This window comes from Antechinus flavipes, chromosome X (assembly GCF_016432865.1).
Source record: "Antechinus flavipes isolate AdamAnt ecotype Samford, QLD, Australia chromosome X, AdamAnt_v2, whole genome shotgun sequence".
NCBI classification, from domain to species: Eukaryota; Metazoa; Chordata; class Mammalia; order Dasyuromorphia; family Dasyuridae; genus Antechinus; species Antechinus flavipes.
Genome location: NC_067404.1, coordinates 79926173 through 79952314, shown reverse-complemented (window position 1 = coordinate 79952314; position 26142 = coordinate 79926173). Strand labels below are relative to the sequence as shown.

The 26142-nt window shown below is 44.1% G+C and overlaps 1 protein-coding gene across 3 annotated transcripts; it reads left to right on the top strand.

Moving 5' to 3' along the window:
* Nucleotides 1-1428: 1428 nt before the first annotated feature.
* On the top strand, nt 1429-25508 carry LOC127542376 (UDP-N-acetylglucosamine transferase subunit ALG13 homolog). Of its 3 annotated transcripts, none has more exons than XM_051967906.1 (4): nt 1429-1593; nt 3457-3619; nt 21229-21367; nt 23463-25508. In XM_051967906.1, the coding sequence occupies exons 1-4, from the start codon at nt 1513-1515 to the stop codon at nt 23482-23484; spliced, it is 405 nt and encodes a 134-aa protein (XP_051823866.1). In that variant the 5' UTR covers nt 1429-1512; the 3' UTR covers nt 23485-25508. The 3 variants fall into 3 exon arrangements, with proteins under 3 accessions (XP_051823866.1, XP_051823864.1, XP_051823867.1); XM_051967904.1 differs by lacking the exons at nt 21229-21367; nt 23463-25508 and adding exons at nt 5155-5293; nt 13849-14102 and having other exon boundaries at nt 1458-1593; XM_051967907.1 differs by lacking the exons at nt 21229-21367; nt 23463-25508 and adding exons at nt 5155-5293; nt 13849-14102 and having other exon boundaries at nt 1513-1593; nt 3561-3619.
* The last annotated feature ends 634 nt before the right edge of the window (nt 25509-26142 follow it).

The following is a 26142-nucleotide window of genomic DNA, read 5'->3' as shown; positions in this document are numbered from 1 at the left end:
TCATAAACATGGAAGTGGAATACTTGTGAGTGATGGCAAAATTAAGGGTTGCACCATCTCATATGTAGGTAAACTGAAGAGGAATAGCTGATGGGAAATGAAAATTAAGTTAAAGAACTGAGGCTTTAGGATATTTGAGGGAAGATCAATAGGCCTGTTAAATTGGTTAGTGTGAGAGCAGGAGTTGGGGAGGAGAGAAAGACTGTAAAGCACTCATCATCGAATTCATCAAGGAAGGAAGGATGGTATTCTCCTGAATAACCCTAAATTTGAGCTGATGGAAAACAGTCATCAGAATCTTAATTGGGTGATAAATATGGACTCAGAAGAAGAAAGGTTACTGAGAGATTGTAGTAGAAAGCCTGGAAGTAGCCATGGAGAACGAGGAGTATTATTAGCCAATGAGTTTGGGATGGAGGGGCCGAAGCAAGGAATGAAAGAGAAATCAATGTTTGAAAGGGTGGCCGAGGAGGCCCTGTCATTATAGGAGGGAGTCAGGGTTCAGGGAGTGCAAGAAAATGGAAGAGGTGAAAAAGGAGAAGGTTTAATCATTACTGATGGAGGGAGCATTTCAGAATAAGTAGAGGGGTGGGGGAATCTGGAGTAGAATTTGGTGACAGGGGATGGCTGTGTGGGGGGGATTGAAAGGGATGGGAATAAAGCAGGAGGTAGTGGAGGGTGGGGATGCTAGTTTGTGCAATGACAGCTGGGAGTTCAGAACAACTGGGGAGAGTAAAAATAGGTTAAGGTTAGGTATGCTGGTCACAGAGAAATTAATTTAAGCAGATTATCATCTGAGGGAGGGGGAGAGGAGACAGGCAGCCCAGAAGTATGGGTGGTCCTTGAAGGTTCACCAGGAGTGCAAAGTCAGAATACTGCAGTCCGGGCAGGGCCTCTCACCAAAGACCAGGGTACACAAATAATAGTTGCTTTATTTGTAACAGTTCCAACACAGAGTACAACCGGAGGATAAATTATAGTTAGATTAACTCACACAACATGCTTGCGTTTACAAACAGGGTCATCTAGAAGATAGCGGGCTGCATTTGAACTTCAGAGGGCCGGCAAGTAGCTATGGGACCCCTGGGCCTCAGTTTCCCCATCTCTTAAACGGAGGGACTGTCGTGGGTGACCTCCGAGGTCCCTGTCAGCTTTAGATCTAGGGCCTTGGGGTAACGGTGGGGCAAAGAGCTCCCACTAAGGGAGGGGTGATACAAAATCAATAGAGGAGCAGGGCTATTTGTACTTTACACAAAATGTCGCCACGTTATTCGGCTGTACGACCACGCCACGGGCTTGGGGGAGGAGGGGGCGCGAGAGGAGAGCGAGGCGCCCCCGCCCCCGAGGCACTTCCGGCAACGCCACCGGCGTCGCCGGGAAAGTTTTGTTGTTAGCAATTCATTGGCTACCTTGGTTACAGGGACGCCTGCGCAGTGAGTAGGGTGGGGACCAGAGTTGCCGGTGAGTGACGTCACGTCCGGTCGTCCTGGGGCCCGCCGAGACGTTACGAACATGAAGTCCGTGTTCGTCACCGTGGGCACCACCAGTTTCGACGAACTCATAACCTGTGTGTCTTCCAGGCCTACCCTTCAGGTGAGCCGCTTCGGTAATCCGTCTGCGGAACTTTTCCCGCCCCTCCCCTCGTTTGCCTGGCATTTTCGACTGCGCCTGCGCTGCGCACGCGCACACCCTGCCGCAAGCGCTTTGGCGGATCCGCAGACTCTGCGGCCTTGTCACCTGCCCTCGCGCCTGCGCACACCCCTCTGCATAGACACCCTCCCCCTCCGCCCCCCCCCCCCCGCCCACCCCCCTTTCCCGGCCCCTTCACGCAAGCCCTTCTGAATAAACGACCTTCCTCCCTGCCCCCACGTAACTTACGCACGTCGTCACTCCCTCTTCCCCCAATGATATCCCCACACAAGACTGGCACTGTCCCTTTCGAGCCTGCATTAGGACAAGGGTCCTTAGGCACCGTCGAGGCCAGGTTCCTCATTTGACAAGAGAGGAAATTAACCCCTTAAAGAGACCAACCCCCCTCATTTTACGGGGGTGAGTGGGAAAACTGAATGGAGAATGGAGAATAACTTACAGCCCAACATGAGAGAGCAAAATGCCACCTTGGGGATTAATCCTTTAATTTCACCCCCTTCCCTTATGTAAGAGAGGAGAAAATGAGGCCCAGAGAGATGAAGGACCATAAGGTCATAGGTTTCCCTGGGGAAACTGAGACAGAGAGAGGAATAGCTTGCTTCAGGTTGCACAAGTATTGTATCCAAGTTAGCTGAGTCTAGAACTGATACGCAGGGCATCAGAACTTTTGACATGATCTCATCCAAACTGAGGCACACAGGAAGGTACTAAGCATCTCATTTGGTCAACACCAACATCAGCACCCAGAAGCCTTTCATTTAAAGCTTTCCTTACAAATATGAGGAAACTCGGAGGTGGGGGTTCACCTAAGGCTACTTTTGTAGCTCTTGTTCTCCAATCCCAAATCTAATACCTTGACTGTTAGACAAAGATGTACTTTTAAAACATAACATTAAAAATATGTTGTTTTAAATCATTATCATTTACTAGTAATGAATGACATGCCTGATAAAATAACACTTTGATGTGAGTGGTGCCTAAGCCAAAATTGAATCCCAGTCACGGTTGTGACTTTCTTGAGAAAGTCCCTTTTTTTTAGGAACTTGTGACCAATAGAGTGATAATACTTGAAGATATGCAATACTACAAAGCACTTTCCATAAGTCAGTCCTGATGTCAGGGCTTCAAGAGAATAGTGGGAAGTCATGTTACTAGATCCTACGTGACTGTAGTCAGATCCTTGTTTCTGCCTGAATCTCCATTTCTTCCTCTATGACATGATTAGGTGGGACTGGATGACCAATATTGGCCCTTCAAACTGGAAATTCAGTGAAGTCAACCACAGGGAATCTTGGCTTCTCCGAGCCTGACAGTAGGGTATAGTGGATAGAGAGATGACCTCAAAGCTAGGAAAACCCAACTTCAAGTTCTGCCATACTGTTCCCAGGGACAAACCATAACTTTTCAGTGCTCTAGGTACCTTTCTAATAGTATGAATTGCCAAACTTCCTTTTCTGAAGATCCCCTGTCCCATTGAAACTACTGATTTAATCCCTCTCCCTATCTACTCAAATCTGCACCTAGGTGATGCTGCACAGCACAGGACCTGGAGACTTTTCTTATCTGCATAATGGGGATAATAATAACATCACATTCCCCCTTCTCCTTCTCCCCCAGTCCAAAGAGAGAATCAAAATGAGATAATGATTATAAAGAGTTTAGCATGGTGCCTAGCACTTACTAAGTACCCTAAAATTGTTAGCATGATGATGATGGGGCTGAGGAGGATGTTGATGATGGTAATGATGATAATGCTCTGAAGATCATGTTTCAAAGTACTCTTTATTGATTTTCCTGTTGTTTTAGATGCTCAGGAGACTTGGTTATCGCAAACTTGTTCTCCAGATTGGAAAAGGCAAAGTGGTGCCAGACTCCTTCGCTTCGACGTCTTTTTCTTTGATTGTTTACAGGTACAAGAATTCCTTGAAAGAAGACATTAAGAGATCAGATCTGATCATCAGCCATGCAGGTATGATCTCTTGGATTTAGAATACAATATACAAAGTGAGACTAGAAATCCTATGGAGCTGACTGATTTAGGATTGTGATCAATAGTGATGACATAAAGAAGGTATAGGCAAACTAAGGACGTTCCTGGAGAGTGTTTATCATGTTTGTGCCTTGGTAGAAGAGCAATGACTAGGACCCCTTGTTCCCTATGTAATTTTCCACATATAGAAGCAAAAGCTTAGGAAGAATGATGCTTTTCCAGCACCACATGATAAGATGGTAAAATATTAGTGTGGAAGGATTATAAACAGATAGCACTTGATGTCTGCTGTGTTAATAGAAGGTTCTAAGTTGAAGTGAAAATTATGCATTTCAAACACAACACAAGCTTAAAAACTACATTTTGAAATCAACTTTATTGTGAACAGAATTCAGTCAATAATAGTCAACATGAAGGAAATGAAAGTGCATTTAGTCACCTGGCTTTGGAATGAGGAAAGCCTGTGATCAAGCTAGTATTTCACATTTTCTTAGCTATGTGATCGTTGATGATCACTTGATGTCTTCTTGTATCAAGTTCAGATCCATTTTCCACATCAGGAGCTCCACAGGTATCTTGTAACAAGAAGAAAAATCATCTCTGCCTTCTGGATGTATTGGATGTACACCCAGGAACTAGATGTATATTATTCTGACAATAATCCTTGGGCAATGTTGGAAATGTGACACCTACTGGGTAGGGGTAGGTAGGGGAAATGGTTTAGCTCTTTCCTTTTCTGTTTTTTTTTCCTGTTTTAAGAGGGGAAATTTATTGTAAATAGAAATGCTAACAGAAATCAGGGATTTATTTGACAAAGGAACAATGACCTATATGACCCACCATTTGACAGAGGTGATAGATTCGTGATGTAGAATGAGACATATATTTTTAGACATGGACAATATGGGACTTTGTTTTTCTTTACTATGTGTATTTGTTACAAGACTTTTGTTTTTCTTAGTTTCTTTTACATTGTGGGTAAGGTGGAAAGGAGAGAAGATAAATGCTTGTTACTTAAAAAATAAAAGAAAATGGGGAAAAAAAGAAAATGTATGCAGAGCTCCAAACCCCTCCCCTGTCCAAAGAGAGATTTCTCTGGTATGTAGGTCTCAGATGTGCCCATTGGAGTTACTTCTCAACTCATGCCCATCTCTCCAGTGCCCCTGGGGTCAGGGTTAGACTGTGGTCTGTGCTGCTGCCGGCCACTGTGTTTAGGACAGTACCTCTCTCCAAAGCGGGCCCCTTGCCTCTTGTCTTCTGAAAAGGTTTAAGGTGGATCTGGGGGATCTGACCATCATCGACCCAGACAAAGAGCGAATCCCCGGAGAAAGGCCATTGCCGGTTTTGCTGCCGTTTGTCCTTCGCCCCCATCTCCGTGAGGTGAATGTGTAGGAATACCAGTCAGCCAAACCCCTGGGTGCTGGTTCTTATTTTTTTCACTCTGTTGCTGCGAGAGTAGTGGAGAGGAAGCTGAGCCGGCCCCCACTGTTTGGCATTTGGGTTTCTCTTTGTAGGTGCGGGTAGCTGCTTGGAGGTCCTGGGAGAAGGGAAGCCCTTGGTGGTGGTCGTAAATGAAAAGCTGATGGACAATCACCAGTTGGAGCTGGCCAGACAGCTGCACGAAGAAGGGTATCTTTTCTACTGCACGTGCAGGTAGGTGGCGGTGGTGGTTGGTGGCTGGCTGGCACTGACCCTTCGGAGGCCTCTGGTCACTTGGCTGACCGTGGCTGCTTTTCCCCCTCCTCGTCTTCTTCCTTGTCCTCTCCTCCTCCTCCTCCTCCTCCTCCTACTCCTCCTCCTCCTCCTCCTCCTTGTCCTCTCCTCTTCCTCCTCCTTGTCCTCCTCCTTTTCCTCCTTGTCCTCTTCCTTCTCCTCCTCTTCTTCCTCCTCCTTGTCCTCTCCTCCTCCTCCTCCTCCTCCTTGTCCTCTCCTCATTCTCCTCATCCTCCTCCTCCTCCTCCTCGTCCTCTCCTCCTCTTCCTCCTCCTTCTCCTCCTCCTCTTCCTCCTCCTTGTCCTCTCCTCCTCCTCCTCCTCCTCCTCCTCCTCCTTGTCCTCTCCTCATTCTCCTCATCCTCCTCCTCCTCCTCCTCGTCCTCTCCTCCTCCTCCTCCTCCTCCTTTTCCTCCTTGTCCTCCTCCTTCTCCTCCTCCTCTTCCTCCTCCTTGTCCTCTCCTCCTCCTCCTCCTCCACCACCTCCTCCTCCTCGTCCTCCTCCTTGTCCTCTCCTCCTCCTCCTCCTCCTCCTCCTCCTCCTTGTCCTCTCCTCTTCCTCCTCCTTGTCCTCTCCTCTTCCTCCTCCTCGTCCTCCTCCTTGTCCTCCTCCTTTTCCTCCTTGTCCTCTCCTCCTCCTCCTCCTACTCCTCCTCCTCCTCCTCCTCCTCCTCCTCCTCCTCCTCCGGAGTTCTGGATCTCTTCCTTTCCCCTGCCCAAACCCTTATCCACCTCACCTCCAGCTACGAGCCCTGTGCCCTTGACGTCTTTCTTTTTTGAAATAGCATTCTGTCTTTCCGAATCGGTGCAAAGATAGCTTTCAGCATTCCCCTTTGCAAAACTTGGGTTCCAGATTGTTCTCCTTCCGTCTTCCCTTCCCCCTGCGCAGCCAGCAGGCAGTTCCTTAGAGGTAAAAGGGTCCAGTGGGAAATCCTCAGCCCATTCCCAGATTCGCATCGACATGCCCCAGAGAAGCCGCTAGGTGGCGCCACAGGCAGGCCTGGAGGTGGGAAGACCCGGCTTCCCATGCAGCCTGATGCGGACTTGGCTGGGTGACTTGAGGGAAGTCGGCCAAGGGCTGCCTGCCTCAGTTTCCTCTTCTGTTAGAGCGGAATCCCGAGAGCGCCTCCGCGCGCCGTGGTTGGTGAGGAGCGAATGAGGGAGTGTTGGTGAATGCTGAGCAGGGGGTCCGCACACAGTAGGTGCTACGGAGGTGCTGTTTTGATCATCGTTGCCGCTCCGGGCTCAGATTGGCAGCCGGGGGCCTCAAAGGGTTGTTGCCCCCCATGAAGCCCACCAGTGCCCCTGCGTCAGTGCCGGTGGGTTTGATCGGTACAGAGTGCGGGGCTGGCTCCTGTGATGTCGGCACACCCTCTGATCTCAGCTGGGCGGCCACGCTTAGGGAGAAGGGGGACGGAGACGGTGGCTGTCACGCGGCGTGCCGAGGCTGGCAGAGGGATCTGGGGGTCCGGGCTCACGTGCCCCTCGTGCCGTCCCAGGCCGCCAAAGCTCCAGTTTACAGATGGGGGCACCGAGGCTTGTCCAGGGTCACCCAGCCTAGTCAGTGTTGGAGGCTCGCTGTGTCCCCAGGCCTTCCCGGTGCCAGGTCCCATCCTCTGGTGTCTGTGGCCCCCAGCCTCGGCTTAGCCTTCAGGATGGAAGTCTGAACAAGACCTGGCTTCCAGCTGTCCTGCTTTCTTTCCTGCAAGGAAATGATGATGGCTGTAAAATTGTAATCCCCAGTTTATTTTCCTGTCTTCCCCAAGTAGTTCAGCAACTTACCACCTCTTGCTGTACCTTGCCTGTCTCCTAGGGAACTTTTATGTCTACATAGATGGTCTCTGAAACTTCCCAAGCTCCTAGTTGCTCAGCTTCTTAAAACCCAGGCCTGTTCCTTCTCTTCACTTCTGCCACCCGCTGGCTAACAGAAGGCAGGGATTTATTTGACAAATGAACAGTGAGCTATGTAATCTACCATTTGATTTCTGGTTGATTCTCTCCTTTCAGAATCTGAAAACTTAGCTTCATACACTTTCTTTTTCCCTTCCATTCTCTGCTGTGCACCTTGCCTCTTACTTTACTGAGAAATTAGAGGCTATTTGCCATGAGCACTTTCTTTTCCCATTCTCTTCAGCTCTGGTCTCTTCAACATCACTCTATGATCTCTTCTCCTTTCTCCCAGTCAGATAATGAGGTCACCCTTCTTAGGTCTTTCTATGGATCCCTCATCCCGTCTCCTCCTGTCTTCTCCAGCAGATTACATTCTTAATTATCCTCCCATCTTTCTACCATTATCCTGCCATTCTCCCTATTTACTGGCTTCTTCCATCCTGCCTTCAGCCATGTAGAAGTCTCTTCCATCTTTCAGAACCTTTTCTAGACTCTCCATTTTGTCCAATACCTCTGCTGCCTTTCTCAGGCAAATTATTGGAAAATGCTGTCTACACCCACTGCCTCTACTGTCTTTCCTCTCAGTTGCTCCTCAGCCCTTTACAGTCTGCCTTCCAAACTCATCCCGCAACTGCAGTGGTCCTCTTCAAAGTCATTGGTGATCTCTTCATTGCTGGAGATAAGGTCTTTTCTCAACCCCCCTTTTTGACCTGTGGGCAGCCTTCGCTGCCATTGTCTGTCCTGTCCTCCTGGATGCTGTGCTCTCTCAGTTTTTGTGACCCTATTCCCTGAGGCTCTTCCTTTCTCTCCATCTCCTTTGCTGCTTTTTCATTGATATCACTCCTCCTAGTAGTGTGGACTCCCAAAGTTCTGGCCTAGACTATTGCTTTCACATTCTCTCACTTGGTAATATCATCAGCCCACATGGATTTAACTATCATCAAATAACTCGGTTCTCTACAAAGTCTCCCCCAAATCTTTAGTTTTAAGCTCTGTATCTTAAAACTATGTCCCATCAATAGTCATGCAGCTTAAAACCACACTCAGAGTTTTGGGATGCCCTGTGTATATCGCTCCAGCCCAGTCTCTCCCTTGTCCCACATTACCAATTTATTTCACATCTCAAACTGAATGCTTGCTCATCTCTTTTAACTCAATATGTCTAAAACTGAGTTTATTTTCTTTCCTCTTAAACCATTTTTCAAACTTTAGAATTTCTGTCAAGGGTATTACCATCCTTCTAGTCCTCCAGCTTTCATGGACCCCTCACTTCTCTCCCCCAACATATCCAATCACTTGTTGTGTCTTGCCCTTTCTTTCTTCCCAACATCTTTCCCATCCAGTCCTTTCTCTCCACTGACAAAGCTATACAGCACTTTGTCAAAATAGTGATAGCAGTCTCCTCATCTCTGCTAATTCTGCCTCAACTCTCTCCCCATACCTGTCCTTCCTGTAGTCTGCTGCAACTAATGGAATATTCCACAAGCCCAGATCTAAGCATGTGACTCCTCCGCTCACTCAACTTCTTAGTGCCTCTAGGATAATAACCAAACTCTTTCCATAAGGTTTCTTCAAAGCTTTAGCCCTACACAACTGGATAATACCTGTCTTTCCAACCTTATTAGAAATAACTCCCCTTCTTATGTTTTGCAGTACCCAACAAACAGGCCATTGCTTTGTTCCTCAATTTCCCATTTCTGTGCTTTGGCACTGACATCACCGACTTATAATCCAGAAATGGCCTCCCTCCTTATCTGTTCCTCACACTGGCCCTGAGCTTTTTAAAGACACTCTTCAAGCACTATCTTCTATAGAAACCTTTTCTTCATTCCCTTGACTTCAAGTGCCCTTTCTTCCATGTTACTTTTTTTTAACTACTTACAAACTGGGATTTATTTAATGTATTTTTTAAAAAACCCAGATATATACTTTTCATATGCTTAATTTTGTTTACCAAACAGTGTACAAACAAATAGTAGGGATTTAATAAATATTTTTTTACTTTTCACTTTTTATTTTTGATATATGCTGGTTGTATTGGCCATGAAAATGTAAATTCTTTGTTAGTTAGCATTATTTCAGCTCTTGGACTGATATCTGTAACATCTTTCTCTGTGCTAGACACTGATTGACAAGGAGATTATCTGGTTTCTGGAGAGTGAGGTCAGGAACCATTTCCCACCTTCTTTGTTTACCTCATTTAATTTTTTTTTCTGATAAACCATTCCTGAAAGTGTACATAAAATATATTTATTATGATACTAGTAGTTGGAGGTTCAGTACTTTTGTTAAGGTGGGTCCTCTCACTCCCTATTTGACTTGGAATAGGATCTTCAGGAGCTTTCTTAGTTTACCTAAGGATGAATCTGCATTTCTTTTCTGAATATTTTTTAACAGCTTTTTATTTTCAAAACACATGCAGATATAGTTTTCAACATTCACTTTTACAATACCTTGTGTTTTAGTTTTTTTCCCTCCTTTCCCCTCACCCCATTCCCTAGACAGCAAACAATCCAATATTAGTTAAACATGGGCAATTCTTCTAGATATAGTTTCACTATCATGCTGCATAAGAAAAATAAGATCAAAAAGGACAAAAATGAGAAAGAGAGAAAATTAAATGCAAGCAAACAGCAACAAAAAAGTGAAAAAACTATGTTATGATCCACACTCAGTTCCCACAGCCCTGTCTCTGGGTGTGGATGGCTTTCTCTCCATCACAAGACCATTGGAACTGGCCTGAATCACCTCATTGTTGAGAAGAGACATGTCTGTCAGAATCAATCATCGTATAGTCTTGTTGCCCTGGTTCTACTCACTTCACTTAGCATCAGTTCTTGTAAGTCTCTCCAGGCCTCTCTGAAATCATCCTGCTGATTGTTTCTTACAGAACAATAATATTCCATAACATTCATATCCCATAACTCATTCAGTCATTCCCCAACTGACAGACATCCACTCAGTTTCCAGTTCCTCACCACTACAAAAATGGTTGCCACAAACACAGAATATTTTCTTGTAAAGCAGCGGTGCACCCCATTGGCAGATCTCTACTCAAAGCCCTTCTTCTTTGTAGTTTCGGTGTTATTAATGACATTAAATTCATACTAGCCAATTTGAGGGGATTCTATGAAACCCTTAAGAAAATTGTCTCAGGCGAAAAGACAGCCAGAGATGTCACCAAAGCGGAATGGGGAATCAGTGCATTGGAAGCCATTTATTTAGCCTTCTGTCTTGCCTTCTTTTGGACTTCCAGATAAGCTGAGTTTGGGCAATGGGGGCAGGGAAGAGAGAAGAAGGAGGGAGGGGAGCCTGAGGGAGAGCTCGCTGCCCCAGTTGGCGGGGCAGGGCCCTGAGTGTCGACAGACTGGGGATCAAGTCTTTTGCGTAGACTGTTAGTTGGTCCTAGTTGATGGAGTGGGCCAGGAGAGAGGGTGGCTTTGCCAGGCTGAGTGAAGCCAGGCCAGGTGCCACAAAACAGAGGAGGAGGAGGAGGAGGAGGCAGGAGATGGGCCTGGCAGATCAGATGAGCGGGTTAATCCTCGCACAGGAATGGAGTGTGCTTTATAGATTAAGGGCAAACCCAGGCTGACATGATTCTATAAGAGGAAATTAACTGTCACCTCGCTAACTGATTTATGCAAGCCAGCCCACTTTGGCTTATGGGAAATTCAGCTGCTTTGGGGCTTGACTCTTTGTCATCCAAATGCTAACCCGAGGATTCCACCCCAGAGCCTCAAAAAGCAAGTCTGCAAGCAAGGGTGTAGAGAAAGGGAGCCCTTTCCTGCTTTACAAAAGCAGTCTGTCCACAGGACTGGGGCCGTGTCTGCTGTCCTCCTGTACCAGGTTTCCCCAGTCCTTTCCCCCCTCTCCGGTGTCATCTGACTGACATGGAAGCCAACAGTCTCCGTTGTATTTTCTTGCCCAGAGGCTGATGTATTTTAAGCATGGGCCGCAGGCATCTGGTCTCTACTAACGTATGTGCCTCGGCCACATTCTTCCAAGTGTTTGCTTGGTGGTGTTGCTCGGGACGATCCTGGAATATCACACTTGTGGCAACTGGAATCCAGACATGGGGACATTTTTAAAAATGGTTTTCGCCAAAGGTCACCGTTGAACCTCAGTGAAATCTTAATATTAAGCTTGCTCAGCAGTGACCTAAAATAATTAATTTCCATGCACAGACTGTCACAGCAACTTGGGAGTCACTCCCTTGTGTCAGCCTCCATCCTGATTTGATCTGTTTCTTCCCTTGGCATTTTCTGCTCAGCTAGTCCTGTCAAGTGTTTTTCAGTCATGACTGATTCTTTTTGATGTTATTTAGGGTTTTTTTTGACAAAGGTCCTGGAGTAGTTGGCCATTTCCTTCTCCAACTCATTTTACAGATGAGGAAACCGAGGCAAACAGTGGGAAATGACTTCCCAGAGTCACATGGTGAGGAAGTGTCTGAGGCCAGGTTTGAACTCGGGAACTCTCTAGGCCCAGCACTCTATCCACTGTACCATCTAGCTGCTGGTCCTAGTTAGGGTATAATCTGTTCTGCTCTATCTGATTTTACATTTTGCATTTTTACAGAAAGGTCTTTCCAGGTTTCCTTCTTTTTATGCTTTTTCTCAATATATTCTTTATTCATTTTGTTAAATATTTCCCAATTGCATGTAAAAGTATCTTTAAATTCATTTTTAAAAATTTTGAGTTCCAAATTCTTTCTGCCTCTCCCACACTTATGGAGAAGGCAGGAGATGTTATATCAGTTATACGTGTGAAGTAGTGCAAAATATATTTCCCTATCAACCCTGCTGCAAAAGAAAACATAGACAAAAAGAACCCCAAGGAAAATAAAAGAAAATTGAAGAGTATGTTTTACTCTACATTCAGAATTCATTAGTTCTCTCTCTAGAGTTACAGAGCATTTTTAAAAAATCATGGGTTCTTTGGAATGGTCTTGTATCATTATCTTGATGAGAGGTAGCTAAGTCATTTACCATTGATCATTTATTTTACAAGATTGCTGTCCCTGCCCACAATGTTCTCCTGCTTCTGCTCACTTTACTTTGCATCAGTTCCCAGTTTTTTTCTGAAACAACCCTGCTCAACTTTTCTAATAGCACAATAGTATTCCATCCCACAAGCATAGACCACAGCTTGTGCAACCATTCCCCAAGTGATGGGCATCCCCTTGATTTCTAATTAGTCCCCATCATAAATAGAAGTGCTACAAATATTTTCAAACAAAAGGTCCTTTCCTTTTTTTCTTTGATCTCTTTGAGGCACAATAGTGGTATTGATAGGTGAAAAGATATGCAGTTTTATAGCCCTTTGGGTATAGTTCCAAATTGCTCTCCAGAATAATTAGATTAGTTCAAAACTCTTTTAATAGTGTCTTAATGTGTTGATGTTTCCACATTCCAGCTTTTGTTATTTCCTTGTTCTGTCATTTTAACCAATGTGATAGTTGTGAGGTGGTCATCTTGATCTTAATTTATCTTAATTTACATTTCTCTTGTCCTGTGATTATTGATAGGTTTGATGTCTTCTTTTGCCCCTGCCTTTTCAAATCCTTTGCCCATTTGTCAGTTGAAGAATGGCTTTTATTTCTACAAATATCATTCAGTTCTCCATATATTTGAGATATATATTGAGGCCTTTAAGAGAAACTTGATGTAAAATTCTCCTCTCTGTTTCTTATTTTCCATCAAAATTTGGCTGGATTAGTTTTATTTGTACAAAACCTTTTTAATTTTATATAAGCAAAATGAATCATTTCATTTCCTGTGATCCTCTCTATCACTTGTTTGCTCGTGAATTCTTCTCCTTCCATAGATCTGATCAGGTCCATTTTTCCATGCTACTCTTATTTACTTAGGATACTTTTATTATTTCTAAATCATTTATCCATTTTTCCTGAACTTGTTCATATTTGTTGCCATCATTTACTTTAATGCTCCATGACTGAACCGTTTTCTGACTGTTGGCCATTAAAGGTACCCCCTTGTTCATAGTCATGAATAGCAGTGTTAAGATCAGATGTTACAGATAGAGAATAGAATTTCTCAGGGTGGAAAGAAAGTGGGATCAGAACCCTAAAACTATATTCAACTTTAAGGAAAGGAAGAAAACAAACATAAGGAAATATTGGCAAGGCATGATTGTTCATCAGTCTTGTTCCATGTGCCCGATCCCCAAAGCTAACTCTCATCATATGATCCTAGCTGGGTCATTTGGTTTTCTTCACTGCCTTTGCATGAATTGGACTTTTGACCATCTTAGTTTTTATCTGCTGTTTCCCAAGGGCAATCGCAAAGTCATATGAGCACAGGGCTTTGGCCAAGTCTCATCTTTAACCAGAGCATCTCTGTGGAGGAAAGGATGGGTTGGCTCGACATTGAGGGCAGAGAGAAATGGTGGTCTTGTTTTTGATAAGCAAACTGACCTCTCTAGTGTGAGCTCCCAGTATATGGAAGCAGAAACCCAGGGTGAAATCTGTACTCAATTTGAAAAATCACAGGAGTGTCAAAGAAATTGTTGTTACCTCAGACCGGGCAGCCAGCTAGACTGGTGGATGGCTCCTGTAATCTAATGTTTTGTTCTTTTTTTTTGTTTTAGCACCCTTCTTGAGCTGTTCTCATCAATGGACTTATCATCATTGAAACCTTTTCCTCCTGGCAAACCAGAGTTGTTCTCTGACTTTTTGGATACAGTTGTGGGATTTAAAAAATGAACGCCATTCTCTCAACTTTTCCTCCCCATACATTTGAAAACACACAGATACACACATAGGCAAGCCTTTCTAGACAATGCAATCACATCAAAGCCTCTCTTTAGTGTTTTTTTCCCTTAATAAATTTTCTACATCTAAAGGATGCACCCAGTTTCTTGTACGAACATTTGTAAACTTTCATTCGGTTGTTCTCACTAGAGTTAGTTTGTATTAAATGCACCTGCTCGGAACCCTGTGGTAGCCAGACAGACATCGATTGTATCCTGGAGTCCCACATGGAGATTTTTAAAGCTTTTTGAAAACATCTGTGGAGGCTGAAAGGCAGTGCCCCCAGAGATGCCCATGGAAGAGAAATCCACTAAAATTCCCAAGTGAGTGAAAATTGGTGTTAATTCTCCTAGCTTGATCTCTTCCCTCCTCATTGAGCCAGCTTCTGCCTGTCGTGTAAGCTGGGATTGATAGCGAATTCATCCCAGTTGGCCGGTTCCACAAGCCTTTGTTAAGTGTCAAGCATGTGTGAGGTCCTGTGCTTGCCACTGGGGATGCAAAGATCAAATGTGACCGAGCCTTGCCCACAGAGGGCTTACCTTCTCCTGGGTTTGGAGAGTTGGGAAGGGGTACGGTTCATGGGAGGCAGAGTGTAATGGGGCCTCTGGGGAGGACCAGAGGCTCTAGGAATAACTGAGGAGGGAGGTCCCACTTTGAGCTCAGGGGATGAGGGAAGGCACCAGGAGGTGTGAAACTTGAGCTGAGCTAAGCCTTGAAGGGAGAGAAGGAATCTGACAGGCAGGACTGTGGAGGGAGTGCATTCCAGGCATGGCACAGGGCATGCTGAGGAGCAAATGGAGCAGGAGCAGATCAAATTGCCTGGAGGCACCGCGAGCCCTAGAAAGGTTTCAGAGCTGAGCAGCCTCCATTTAGTACTGTAAGACTTGGCCGGGGCAGAGAGAGAGAAAAGGAAAAAAGTCAGACTGATGGGATTGAGTTCCCCCCACAAATTCTGATGGCACAGAAGCCGTTCTCAGCAGCTTCTCTGTTGAAATCCAGTGTCTCCCCGATTCTCCTGGAGAAAGTAGAAACTGACCTTAGAGTCCTTTCCTCCAGATAGATTTATATATAGAGATGGGGAAAGATGCCTGCCTAATCCCTATAAGCATGGGGGGCTTAGGGAGGGCTGGAATCCAGTCAAGTCTCCATTCCATACACTTATGGTGAGCACTAATAGATCAGATCATCGACATTTTAAAACATTTTCCTGGCAGCCTCTTACCTAGTATTCCAGAACTGATTTACTTTCCCTGTGAGGGGCCCATGCTGAACTCCATTGGCCTTAGGAAGTTCTACCCTGCTGGTAGAAGTCAAGAGCTTAGAAAATTGGAGGTTTCAGGAGGAAAGCAAGCTGAGGATTGCCAGGAGATCCATTCACCCTGAGGAGGAGCAGATGCTATTGCAATTCTGCATGTGTTTTACATCCCTGTTTCAGGAAAAGTACTGTCCTAAAAAATGGAAAGAATCAGTGTTTCTGGGCCCTCTGTGGATCCAGACATTGTCCACTACAGAAAGGTGATGGCATGGAGCTCAGGTGGCTCCCTCCAATTGTCGTAACTCTTTGATGTTGTCCTGTAGTTGCCCCAAAATAAAGGAAAAGAGACCCTACCATAATGAATTTTTCAAATTAATTCTATTTTTGGCTGTACCTATTATTCCATCCATGTAGAGCACAGGGAACTCACCCTCAACCAAGTCAAATTATGCAATGAAATGAACAGAAGATGCAAATAAGGGCAACAGAAGATGAATCCTGGCACAGTCATAAAAAGAGTGCTGTCTTGAATGCACTGAGGATGGTGAGGGAGCCTTAGGACAATCAAAGGAGAAATAAGAAATCTGCTTGGGATGGATAGGCCAATGGTAACTGTCAACAGAGGGAAAATGGAGCTGCTTAATTCATCTTTTTTTTTTTCTGTTTCCTCTGCCAAGGAAAATTAATTGCCTCACACTGGAAGAAGAAAACAAAAATGGCTAATGGGAAGTTGGCACCCAAGATGGGTATAGAGATAATACCAGGGTACCTTGTTCTCCTGGATCAATTGAAGTCCCCAATCCCAATCAACTATACTCTGAAGGCACTGGCAGATATGTTTGCTGGGTTCCTCACATTGAAGTACTGGAAAGTCACTGAGGGCTAACGTGATTGTAAAAGGAGAAATGTTTTCCTGACTCCCAAAGGAAGGAACAGATAAGAGAATGATAAGATCAATGAATTTAACTTGTATTCCTGGGAAGATTCAAACACTGATCAGGGAAGAGCTGATTGCTGAACATGCCTGGGAAGCATTAATTACAATGAGCCAGCCATGCTTCCCAGAAAGAATTCCTAAAATCATTGATGAGGAGTATTCTGTGGCTATGGTTCACATAGAGCTTAGCAAAGCTTTTGATGGAGAAGCATGGATTAGGTGATAATACAATTAGATTCATTCTGGTTAAATCCTTGTACTCAAAGAGTACTTGTCATGGAGACTGATGGCTCCAGTGTTACCCCATGGAATAACTTGTACTTGATCCTTTGCTGCTTAACACTTTTGTCAGTAATGGCTAAATTGATGATGTAAATGATGATTTACTCTCTGTGTTGTCACATGACATCAAGCTGAGTCACATTAAAAGACAGAGTTGGCAAAACTCAGAATAATGGCAGCCAGGAACAGTGATTTGAATATAACAAGTACATATTCACGAGGGCTAAATGGAGAGTCTTACATTTGGGTACACAAAAAATCAACCTCCTAAGTATAAGATGGGAAGAATAAGGCTCTGAAAAAGCTGTAGGAGTTTTAGTAGACTGAATGCTCCATATGGATCAGCAGAATGATAAAGAAGCCAACAAAAACAATGACCACCGTAACTTACTATGTGCTAGGTACTGTGCTAAGAGCTGGAAGTACAAAGGAAGATCAAAACTCAGGTCGTCCCCTCAATGAATTTGCAATCTAATGTGTGAGAAACAATGCGCACGAAATATGTATCTACAAGGTATATAAACACAAGACAAATGAATGGTAATTTCAGAAAGTAAGGCACGAATATTATTGGGTGGTGATGAAGAAACGCTTCTTTTAGAATATGAGCTTTTAATTGGAACTTGAAGAAAGCCAGAGAAACCAGAAGTTATCGCTCAGGAGGGGAGAAAATTCTGGGCATGGGGACAACCGGTGAAAATGCTTGGGAGTCCAAAGGACCCACAATGAAAAATGCTGTCCACCTCCAGAAAGAGAACTGATGAATGCTGAGTGCAGAGTGAAGGACACTTTTAAATTTCTTTTTCCTTTTTTCCTCTTGTTTTTTTTTTAAATATGGTTAATATGGAAATATGTTTTACGTGATTGCACATCTATAATCAACAGCAAATTGCTTGCATTTTCCAGGAGAGAGATGAAAAGGCAAGAGAGAATTTGGATCTCAAAATTTTAAAAAAAATTAGTGTTAAAGTATTTTTACATGTAATTGGGAAATATTTAATGAAATAAATAAAAATGTATTTTAAATATATTTTTTATTTATTTCATTAAATATTTCCCAATCAGGGTCAGGATATGGAGTATCTTGTGTGAATAATAGCCAGGAGTCCAGTGACAATGGATGATTGAGTACTTGAAGGAGATTGGCAAGGTTGGGAAAGGCTTTAAAAGCCAGTCAGAGGATTTTGTATTTGATCCTGGGGATTCTGGGGATCCTGGGGAGCTACTGGAGGATGATCAGTAAGGGTTTGACATGATGGGGCCTGTGCTTTAGGACGATCATTCTGGGAGCTGAGTGGAGCGATGGACTAGAGTAGGGAGAGACTTGAGGTCCACAAACCTACCCGAAGATTCTTGTCCAGGTGGGAGGTGATTCAGACCTGCAATTAAGATAACAGTTTTGTCAGTGAGAGCAGTAAAGAGGAATGGTGTGATAGCATTGGCAAGGGGGCAGAGGGAGTACAGATAGGTGGTGTCGTGCTGGAGTCAGAGTTCAAATATAGCTTTGTGATTTATTTTTATTTTATTATTATTTATTTATTATTTGATTTAATAATAATATTATTTATTTATTAGCTATGTGACCCTAAGCAAGTCACTTCATTTCATTTGCCCCCTCCCCCCCAAAAAAAAACCTGCAACAAAATGAGATTGGGCAATAGATTGGATGTATGATGTGGGGGAGAACGGGGAATGACGCCTAGCTTGTGAATTTGGAGGCTAAAAGACTGATGCTTTAAACCGTAATACAAAATTAAGGAAAAGGTGAAGCCTTGGGGGGAAAGATAATGAGTCAATTTGGGATATGTTGAGTTTAAAACGTCTACAAGATATTCAATTTGAGATGTCTTAAGAGGCAGCTGCAGATGTGGGAATGGACATCAGCAGAAAGGTTATGGCTAGATAAATAGATCTGACAACCATCTGCATAGCAATGATAGTTGATTCCATGGGAGCTGAGGAGATCATTAAGTGAAATAATACAAAAAGACGAGAAAAAGGACAGGACAGAATCTTATGGGATACCCTTGGTTAACAGGCCTGACCTAGAGCCTCAAGGATAGTCAGATCTGTGGGGGCAAAAACAGGAATGAGTGGGGTGACAAGAAATTTTCCTAGTGTCCTAGAAAGAATTGAATATCAAGGAGAATAGGGAACGTAACAGTGTTGGAAGAGTGAAAAGAGGTCAAAAAGGGTAGAGTTGAGAAGAGGCCATTGGATTTGGCATGTAGGAGATCATTTGCAACTTTGGAGAGAGCCTTTTCCTTGGAATGATAAAGTTGGAAACTAGAGTGCAGAAAGTCAAGAGCAGAGAGTAAATAAAAACAGGAAGTGGAATACTGTAGACAGGCTTCTCAAAAGGGAAGAGAGATATGGGCCACTAATGGGGGCCACTGGAGAAAAGGATGGGTTTTTGAGGATGGGGAAGATGTGAGCATGTTTGTAGGCAGTAAAAAAGCAGCCACAAGAAAGGAAGAGATGGAAGGTAAGTGAAAAAGAGTGGGAATGACAGAGCAGTCTACCAAAGAAGATGGGACAGAATGGACTCCTTTGTGTTGGTAGAAGGGTATGTTTTGGCCAGGAGAAGGGCCACCTCTTTGTATGAGAAAGGGTGAAGGGGGAGACAAAGCTGTTGTGTTGCTGTGCTTTATTTTTAATCAGTGTAGTGAGCTTTGGTCAATGAGTATTGTATTGTCCTTTTTAAATTTTTAAGATCAGTGTAGTGAGCTGTGCCAATGGTGGTGAGCATCTGCTCAGCAACTGATAATGTTAGTCGATTTCCTGGGGCACAGAGGTATCACATGACTTACCTAACATCACACAGTGTGTTGGTCAGAGGTCCCGGGTCTCCTTGACCAGCTCTTTCACCACCACAATTTCTCACATCTCTAATATATCAATGAAGTTATCATTTATACATGTTTATATAAATGTGTATACATACACATATACACATATATGTATGAGTGTATATATAGACAGATGAGACACGAGGGAATGCTGAAATGAGCAGTTCAAGGATCAAAACAAACCACTCTTCCAAGGGGGCAGACCCTCAGATGCTGTATGAATCTGCCCTCAAAAAAGAACAACTGGAATTTAGTCAGTTCTTTTAGGATTGCTCACCTGAGCCAAAAAGTATTAGCTTTACACACTTAGTCATTGAATTATACAGACTTTTGTAGAGTCATCAATGTTTCAAGCGAATGGAGCCATGTTTGGCTTTTTTACTTTGCAAATGAAACAGGCTCATGGCATTAGGTGCCCCCAGGAGGGTCATCAGGCAATGAATGACAGAACCAGGGTTTAAAACTAAACGCCCTAACTTCTGGGTGGTAGTATATTCCCATCACAACATAGAAATCTTGAAATCTAGTTACTAGTTATTTGCTTAAAATTTGTTTTCTCTTATGTAATGGAACCCTTTTGATGTTGGACTTTTAATTTGTTCTGTACTCTGGGAGACATTTCACACATCTTTTTACTTCAGTAATAATCATTTCTACTAGACTTTTATTAGAATTTGGTGAACTTGAAAATGCAAGTGCTGTTATGTCCAATTTGTAGATGAAGAAACTGAGGTTCAGTGACATGATACACTGAAAAGCACTTTGACAGTAGGTGGGCAATTCAGGACTTATACGTTGATTCCTACCACAGAACATTTGACACTTCTTCTTTCTCAGCCACTTCCAAGATACTGAATCAGAACATTAACGGGGCATTCATTTGAGTCATAGAACAACCCTGAAGCACGCAGAATAGAACACATAAGCACGGAACATCAGAGACCTTGAAATGAAATGTTTCCAGAGGGACAGGGAGGCCCATCATAGTTAAGATTCAGAAGGTAATATGTCGACTCTAGAGCAATGGCCTGGGGAAGAAGCGGAAGAACTAATTCACTTATCTCCCTGATGTGTAAACATGGGGAAATCACTGAAGTCCAGAATGTCCTATGGAGCTTCTTTGGGCTGTGAGCTTCAGATAAGTTACCATTTTGTATTTTTGGAGGGAATTTCCATGGTGGTTGTTCTTCAGGCTGATGGCAACAAAATCAAAGTTTCAATCTGTCTTGTACCCTCTGCTTTTTCCTTAAAGAGAATTAACAGCATGATGAATTCAGATTATTGACTATGATTCTGAAAATAGTTTCTGGGATAATGTGGTAAATTTGACAACTGGATGGGGGAAGAGCAAGTTATCTTTGAATCTTTTTCCTCCCCCAAATTGAAGGGATTATGATCATGTGTAAAGATTTCAAAAAACAAGTCAAGGATATATTTTTGGAAATAGAAATGTATCCAGAGCTCCAAACCCTTCCCCTGTCCAAAGAGAGATTTCTCTGGTATGTAGGTCTCAGATGTGCCCATTGGAGTTACTTCTCAACTCATGCCCATCTCTCCAGTGCCCCTGGGGTCAGGATTAGACTGTGGTCTGTGCTGCTGCCAGCCACTGTGTTTAGGACAGTACCTCTCTCCAAAGCGGGCCCCTTGCCTCTTGTCTTCTGAAAAGGTTTAAGGTGGATCTGGGGGATCTGACCATCATCGACCCAGACAAAGAGCGAATCCCCGGAGAAAGGCCGGTCCTTCGCCCCCATCTCTGTGAGGTGAATGTGTAGGAATACCAGTCAGCCAAACCCCTGGGTGCTGGTTCTTATTTTTTTCACTCTGTTGCTGCGAGAGTAGTGGAGAGGAAGCTGAGCCGGCCCCCACTGTTTGGCATTTGGGTTTCTCTTTGTAGGTGCGGGTAGCTGCTTGGAGGTCCTGGGAGAAGGGAAGCCCTTGGTGGTGGTCGTAAATGAAAAGCTGATGGACAATCACCAGTTGGAGCTGGCCAGACAGCTGCACGAAGAAGGGTATCTTTTCTACTGCACGTGCAGGTAGGTGGCGGTGGTGGTTGGTGGCTGGCTGGCACTGACCCTTCGGAGGCCTCTGGTCACTTGGCTGACCGTGGCTGCTTTTCCCCCTCCTCGTCTTCTTCCTTGTCCTCTCCTCCTCTTCCTCCTCCTCCACCACCTCCTCCTCCTCGTCCTCCTCCTTGTCCTCTCCTCTTCCTCCTCCTTGTCCTCCTCCTTTTCCTCCTTGTCCTCCTCCTTCTCTTCCTCCTCTTCCTCCTCCTTGTCCTCTCCTCCTCCTCCTCCTCCTCCTCCTCCTCCTTGTCCTCTCCTCATTCTCCTCCTCCTCCTCCTCCTCCTCGTCCTCTCCTCCTCTTCCTCCTCCTTCTCCTCCTCCTCTTCCTCCTCCTTGTCCTCTCCTCCTCCTCCTCCTCCTCTTCCTCCTCCTTGTTCTCTCCTCCTCCTCCTCCTCCTCCTCCTCCTCCTCCTTGTCCTCTCCTCATTCTCCTCATCCTCCTCCTCCTCCTCGTCGTCTCCTCCTCCTCCTCCTCCTCCTCCTCCTCTTCCTCCTCCTTGTCCTCTCCTCCTCCTCCTCCTCCTCTTCCTCCTCCTTGTCCTCTCCTCCTCCTCCTCCTCCTCCTCCTCCTCCTCCTTGTCCTCTCCTCATTCTCCTCATCCTCCTCCTCCTCCTCGTCGTCTCCTCCTCCTCCTCCTCCTCCTCCTCCTCGTCTCCTCCTCCTCCTCCTCCTCCTCCTCCTCCTCCTCCTCCTCCGGAGTTCTGGATCTCTTCCTTTCCCCTGCCCAAACCCTTATCCACCTCACCTCCAGCTACGAGCCCTGTGCCCTTGACGTCTTTCTTTTTTGAAATAGCATTCTGCCTTTCCGAATCGGTGCAAAGATAGCTTTCAGCATTCCCCTTTGCAAAACTTGGGTTCCAGATTGTTCTCCTTCCGTCTTCCCTTCCCCCTGCGCAGCCAGCAGGCAGTTCCTTAGAGGTAAAAGGGTCCAGTGGGAAATCCTCAGCCCATTCCCAGATTCGCATCGACATGCCCCAGAGAAGCCGCTAGGTGGCGCCACAGGCAGGCCTGGAGGTGGGAAGACCCGGCTTCCCATGCAGCCTGATGCGGACTTGGCTGGGTGACTTGAGGGAAGTCGGCCAAGGGCTGCCTGCCTCAGTTTCCTCTTCTGTTAGAGCGGAATCCCGAGAGCGCCTCCGCGCGCCGTGGTTGGTGAGGAGCGAATGAGGGAGTGTTGGTGAATGCTGAGCAGGGGGTCCGCACACAGTAGGTGCTACGGAGATGCTGTTTTGATCATCGTTGCCGCTCCGGGCTCAGATTGGCAGCCGGGGGCCTCAAAGGGTTGTTGCCCCCCATGAAGCCCACCAGTGCCCCTGCGTCAATGCCGGTGGGTTTGATCGGTACAGAGTGCGGGGCTGGCTCCTGTGATGTCGGCACACCCTCTGATCTCAGCTGGGCGGCCACGCTTAGGGAGAAGGGGGACGGAGACGGTGGCTGTCACGCGGCGTGCCGAGGCTGGCAGAGGGATCTGGGGGTCCGGGCTCACGTGCCCCTCGTGCCGTCCCAGGCCGCCAAAGCTCCAGTTTACAGATGGGGGCACCGAGGCTTGTCCAGGGTCACCCAGCCTAGTCAGTGTTGGAGGCTCGCTGTGTCCCCAGGCCTTCCCGGTGCCAGGTCCCATCCTCTGGTGTCTGTGGCCCCCAGCCTCGGCTTAGCCTTCAGGATGGAAGTCTGAACAAGACCTGGCTTCCAGCTGTCCTGCTTTTTCCTTTCCTTTGAGGAAATTTGTTGGTTTCCTGAGGGCTAAGTCAGTAGTTTGAAATATTCATCCATTTTAAAAAGGTGTTTTTTGGCTCCTGAAAGTATATAGGGTTATGCTCTGACTTTAACATTATAAAACCAAATGACTTTGAAAGAGTAAAAGGAAATCTGAGACAGGCAATGATTAACTATGATTCCAGGAAGCTGAACAGTGAAGCAGCCTAAAGCTGGCTCCCAGCTCCAGACCCAGCAAGGATGGGCTCAGGCTGCAGGATTGACAAAGATAGCCAACACAGGAATTTGTTTTGCTGAACTGTGCATATCCATTCCTAATTTGTTTTGCTTTTTTTTTTTTTTTTCAGAGGTGGTGATAACAGGACATAGGAGGCAAGGAACTATAATGCTGGACAGTGGAAAAAATTTTAATTGTTAAACAGGTATGGAAAGTGTTCTGATATCAATAGTAGGAGGTTCAATAATTCCGTTACTGTGGGTCCTCTCATGACAGACTAAGATGATACTTGCTCTTTGACTTGGAGAAGGGTCTTCAGGAGCTCTCTTAGTAAGGATGAATCTGCATTTCTTTTCTGAATATTTTCTTTTTTTTAAAAAAGCTTTTTATTTTCAAAGCACATGCTTAGTTTTCAATATTCACTTTTGCAAAACCTTGTGTTCCAAATTTTTTTCTCCCTCCCTTCCCCTCACCCCTTCCCTAGACAGCAAGCAATCCAATATGTGTTAAACATGTGCAGTTCTCCTATACATATTTACACAATTATCTTTCTGCACAAGAAAAATCAGATCAAAAAGAAAAAAAAATGAAAAAGTAAACAAAATGTAAACAAACAACAATAAAAAAGGTGAAAATAGTATGTTGTGGTCCATATTCAGTCCCCACAGTCCTGTCTCTGGGTGTGGATGGCTCTTTTCATCACAAAACTATTGAAACTGGCCTGAATCACCTCATTGTTTGAAAGAGCCAGGTCCATTAGAGTTGATCATCACATAATCTTATTGTTACTGGATACAATGATCTCCCGGTTCTGCTCATTTCACTCATCATCAGTTCATTGTAAGTCTCTCCAGACTTTTCTGAAATCATCCTGTTGATCGTTTCTTATAGAATGATAATATTCCATGACATTCATAGATCATAACTCATTCAACCATTCCCCAACTGATGGTACTCAGTTTCCAGTTCCTCACCACTACAAAAAGGACTGCCACAAACACAGAATATTTTCTCGTACAGCAGTGGTGCATCCCATTGGCAAGTTTCTACTCAAAACCCTTCTTCTTTGGTAGTTTTGGTGTTATCAATGATAGTAAATTGACACCACCAATTGAAGCGATTATATGAAACTCTTAAGAAAATTATCAGGAACCAAATTATCACTCTTTGCAGATGATATAATCGTCTACTTAGAGAACCCTAGAGAATCAACTAAAAACTCCTAGAAACAATTCTCAACTTTAGCAAAGTTGCAGAATACAAAATAAATCCACATAAATCTTCAGCATTTTCATATATTACCAACAAAGTCCAGCAGCAAGAGATACACAGAGAAAATTCCATTAAAAATAATGTCAATAACATAAAAGATCTGAGAATCTATCTGCCAAGGGAAAGTCAGGAACTATATGAGCACAGGTACAAAACACTTTTCACATAAATAAAGTCAGATCTAATCAGGTGGAAAAATATCAAGTGCTCATGGGTAGGCTGAGCAAATATAATAAAAATGACAATAATACCTAAATTAATCTACTTATTTAGTGCTCAAACTGCTATGTTATGATTAGAGAAATGAAAATAAAGAAAACTGAGATACCACTACACACCTCTCAGATTGGCTAAGATGATGGGAAAAGCTAATGACGAATGTTGGAGGGCGTGTGGGGAAAGTGGGACACCAGTACATTGTTGGTGGAATTGTGAATGGATCCAACCATTCTGGAGAGCAATTTGGACTGACGGCCAAAAGGCTATCAAAATGTGTATATCCTTTGATATCCTTTGGATCAAAGGACCCAACAGTGTCTCTACTGGGCTTCTATCCCAAAGAGATCTTAAAGGAGGGAAAGGGACCTACATGTGCAAAAATGTCTGTGGCAACCCTTTTGTAGTGGTGACTGAGTGGATGCCCACCAGTTGGGAAATGGCTGAATAAGTTATGGTCTATGAATGTTATGGAATATTATTGTTCTATAAGAAACAATCAGCAGGATGATTTCAGAGAGCCCTGGAGAGCACTGATGCTAAGTGAAATGAACAGAATCAGGAGATCATTATATACCACCACCACAAGATTATACAATGGTCAATTCTGATGGACATGACTCTTTCCAACAATGAGTTCATTGAGTCAGTTCCAATGATCTTGTGATGAAGAGAGCCATCCATGCCCAGAGAGAGGACTGAGGGAACTGAGTATAGATCTCAACATAGCATTTTCACTCTTTTTGTTGTTGTTTGTTTACATTTTGTTTTCTTTCTCATTTTTTCCCTTTTTAATCTGCATCTTCTTGTGCAGCAAGATAATTGTATAAATATGTATACATATATTGGATTTAACATGTATTTTAACATGTTTAACATATATTGGATTACTTGCCATCTAGGGAATAGGGTGGGGGGAAGGAGGGGAAAATTTGGAACACAAGGTTTTGCAAGGGTCAATGGTGAAAAATTACCCTTGCGTATGATTTGAAAATAAGAAATTTCAATAAAAAAAAAAGAAAATACAATCTCTATCTAGAGAGAGAACTATGAAGACTGAATATAACTCAACACATGCTATATTCACTTATATTCTTTTTCTTCTGTTTTTTTTGCTCATGATTTTCCCTTTTGTTCTGATTTTTCTCTCCTGATATGATTCATAAAGAAATGTGTATTAAAAATTAATGTACATGTATAATCAGAAAAAAAAATAATGAAAAGGGAAAATGTTTTATTTTTTTATTTTTTATTTTTTTCAGTTTATTTAAATTTATTTATTTGCCTCGAACATTCTGCTCTTCAGTATTGTTGAAAGACTA

Coding starts and splice junctions, on each gene's coding strand:
- LOC127542376 (XM_051967904.1), top strand. CDS start 1,513: ATGAAGTCCGTGTTCGTCACCGTGGGCACCACCAGTTTCGACGAACTC. Junction 1,594..3,456: donor CTTCCAGGCCTACCCTTCAG/GTGAGCCGCTTC, acceptor CTGTTGTTTTAG/ATGCTCAGGAGACTTGGTTA. Junction 3,620..5,154: donor TCTGATCATCAGCCATGCAG/GTATGATCTCTT, acceptor TTCTCTTTGTAG/GTGCGGGTAGCTGCTTGGAG.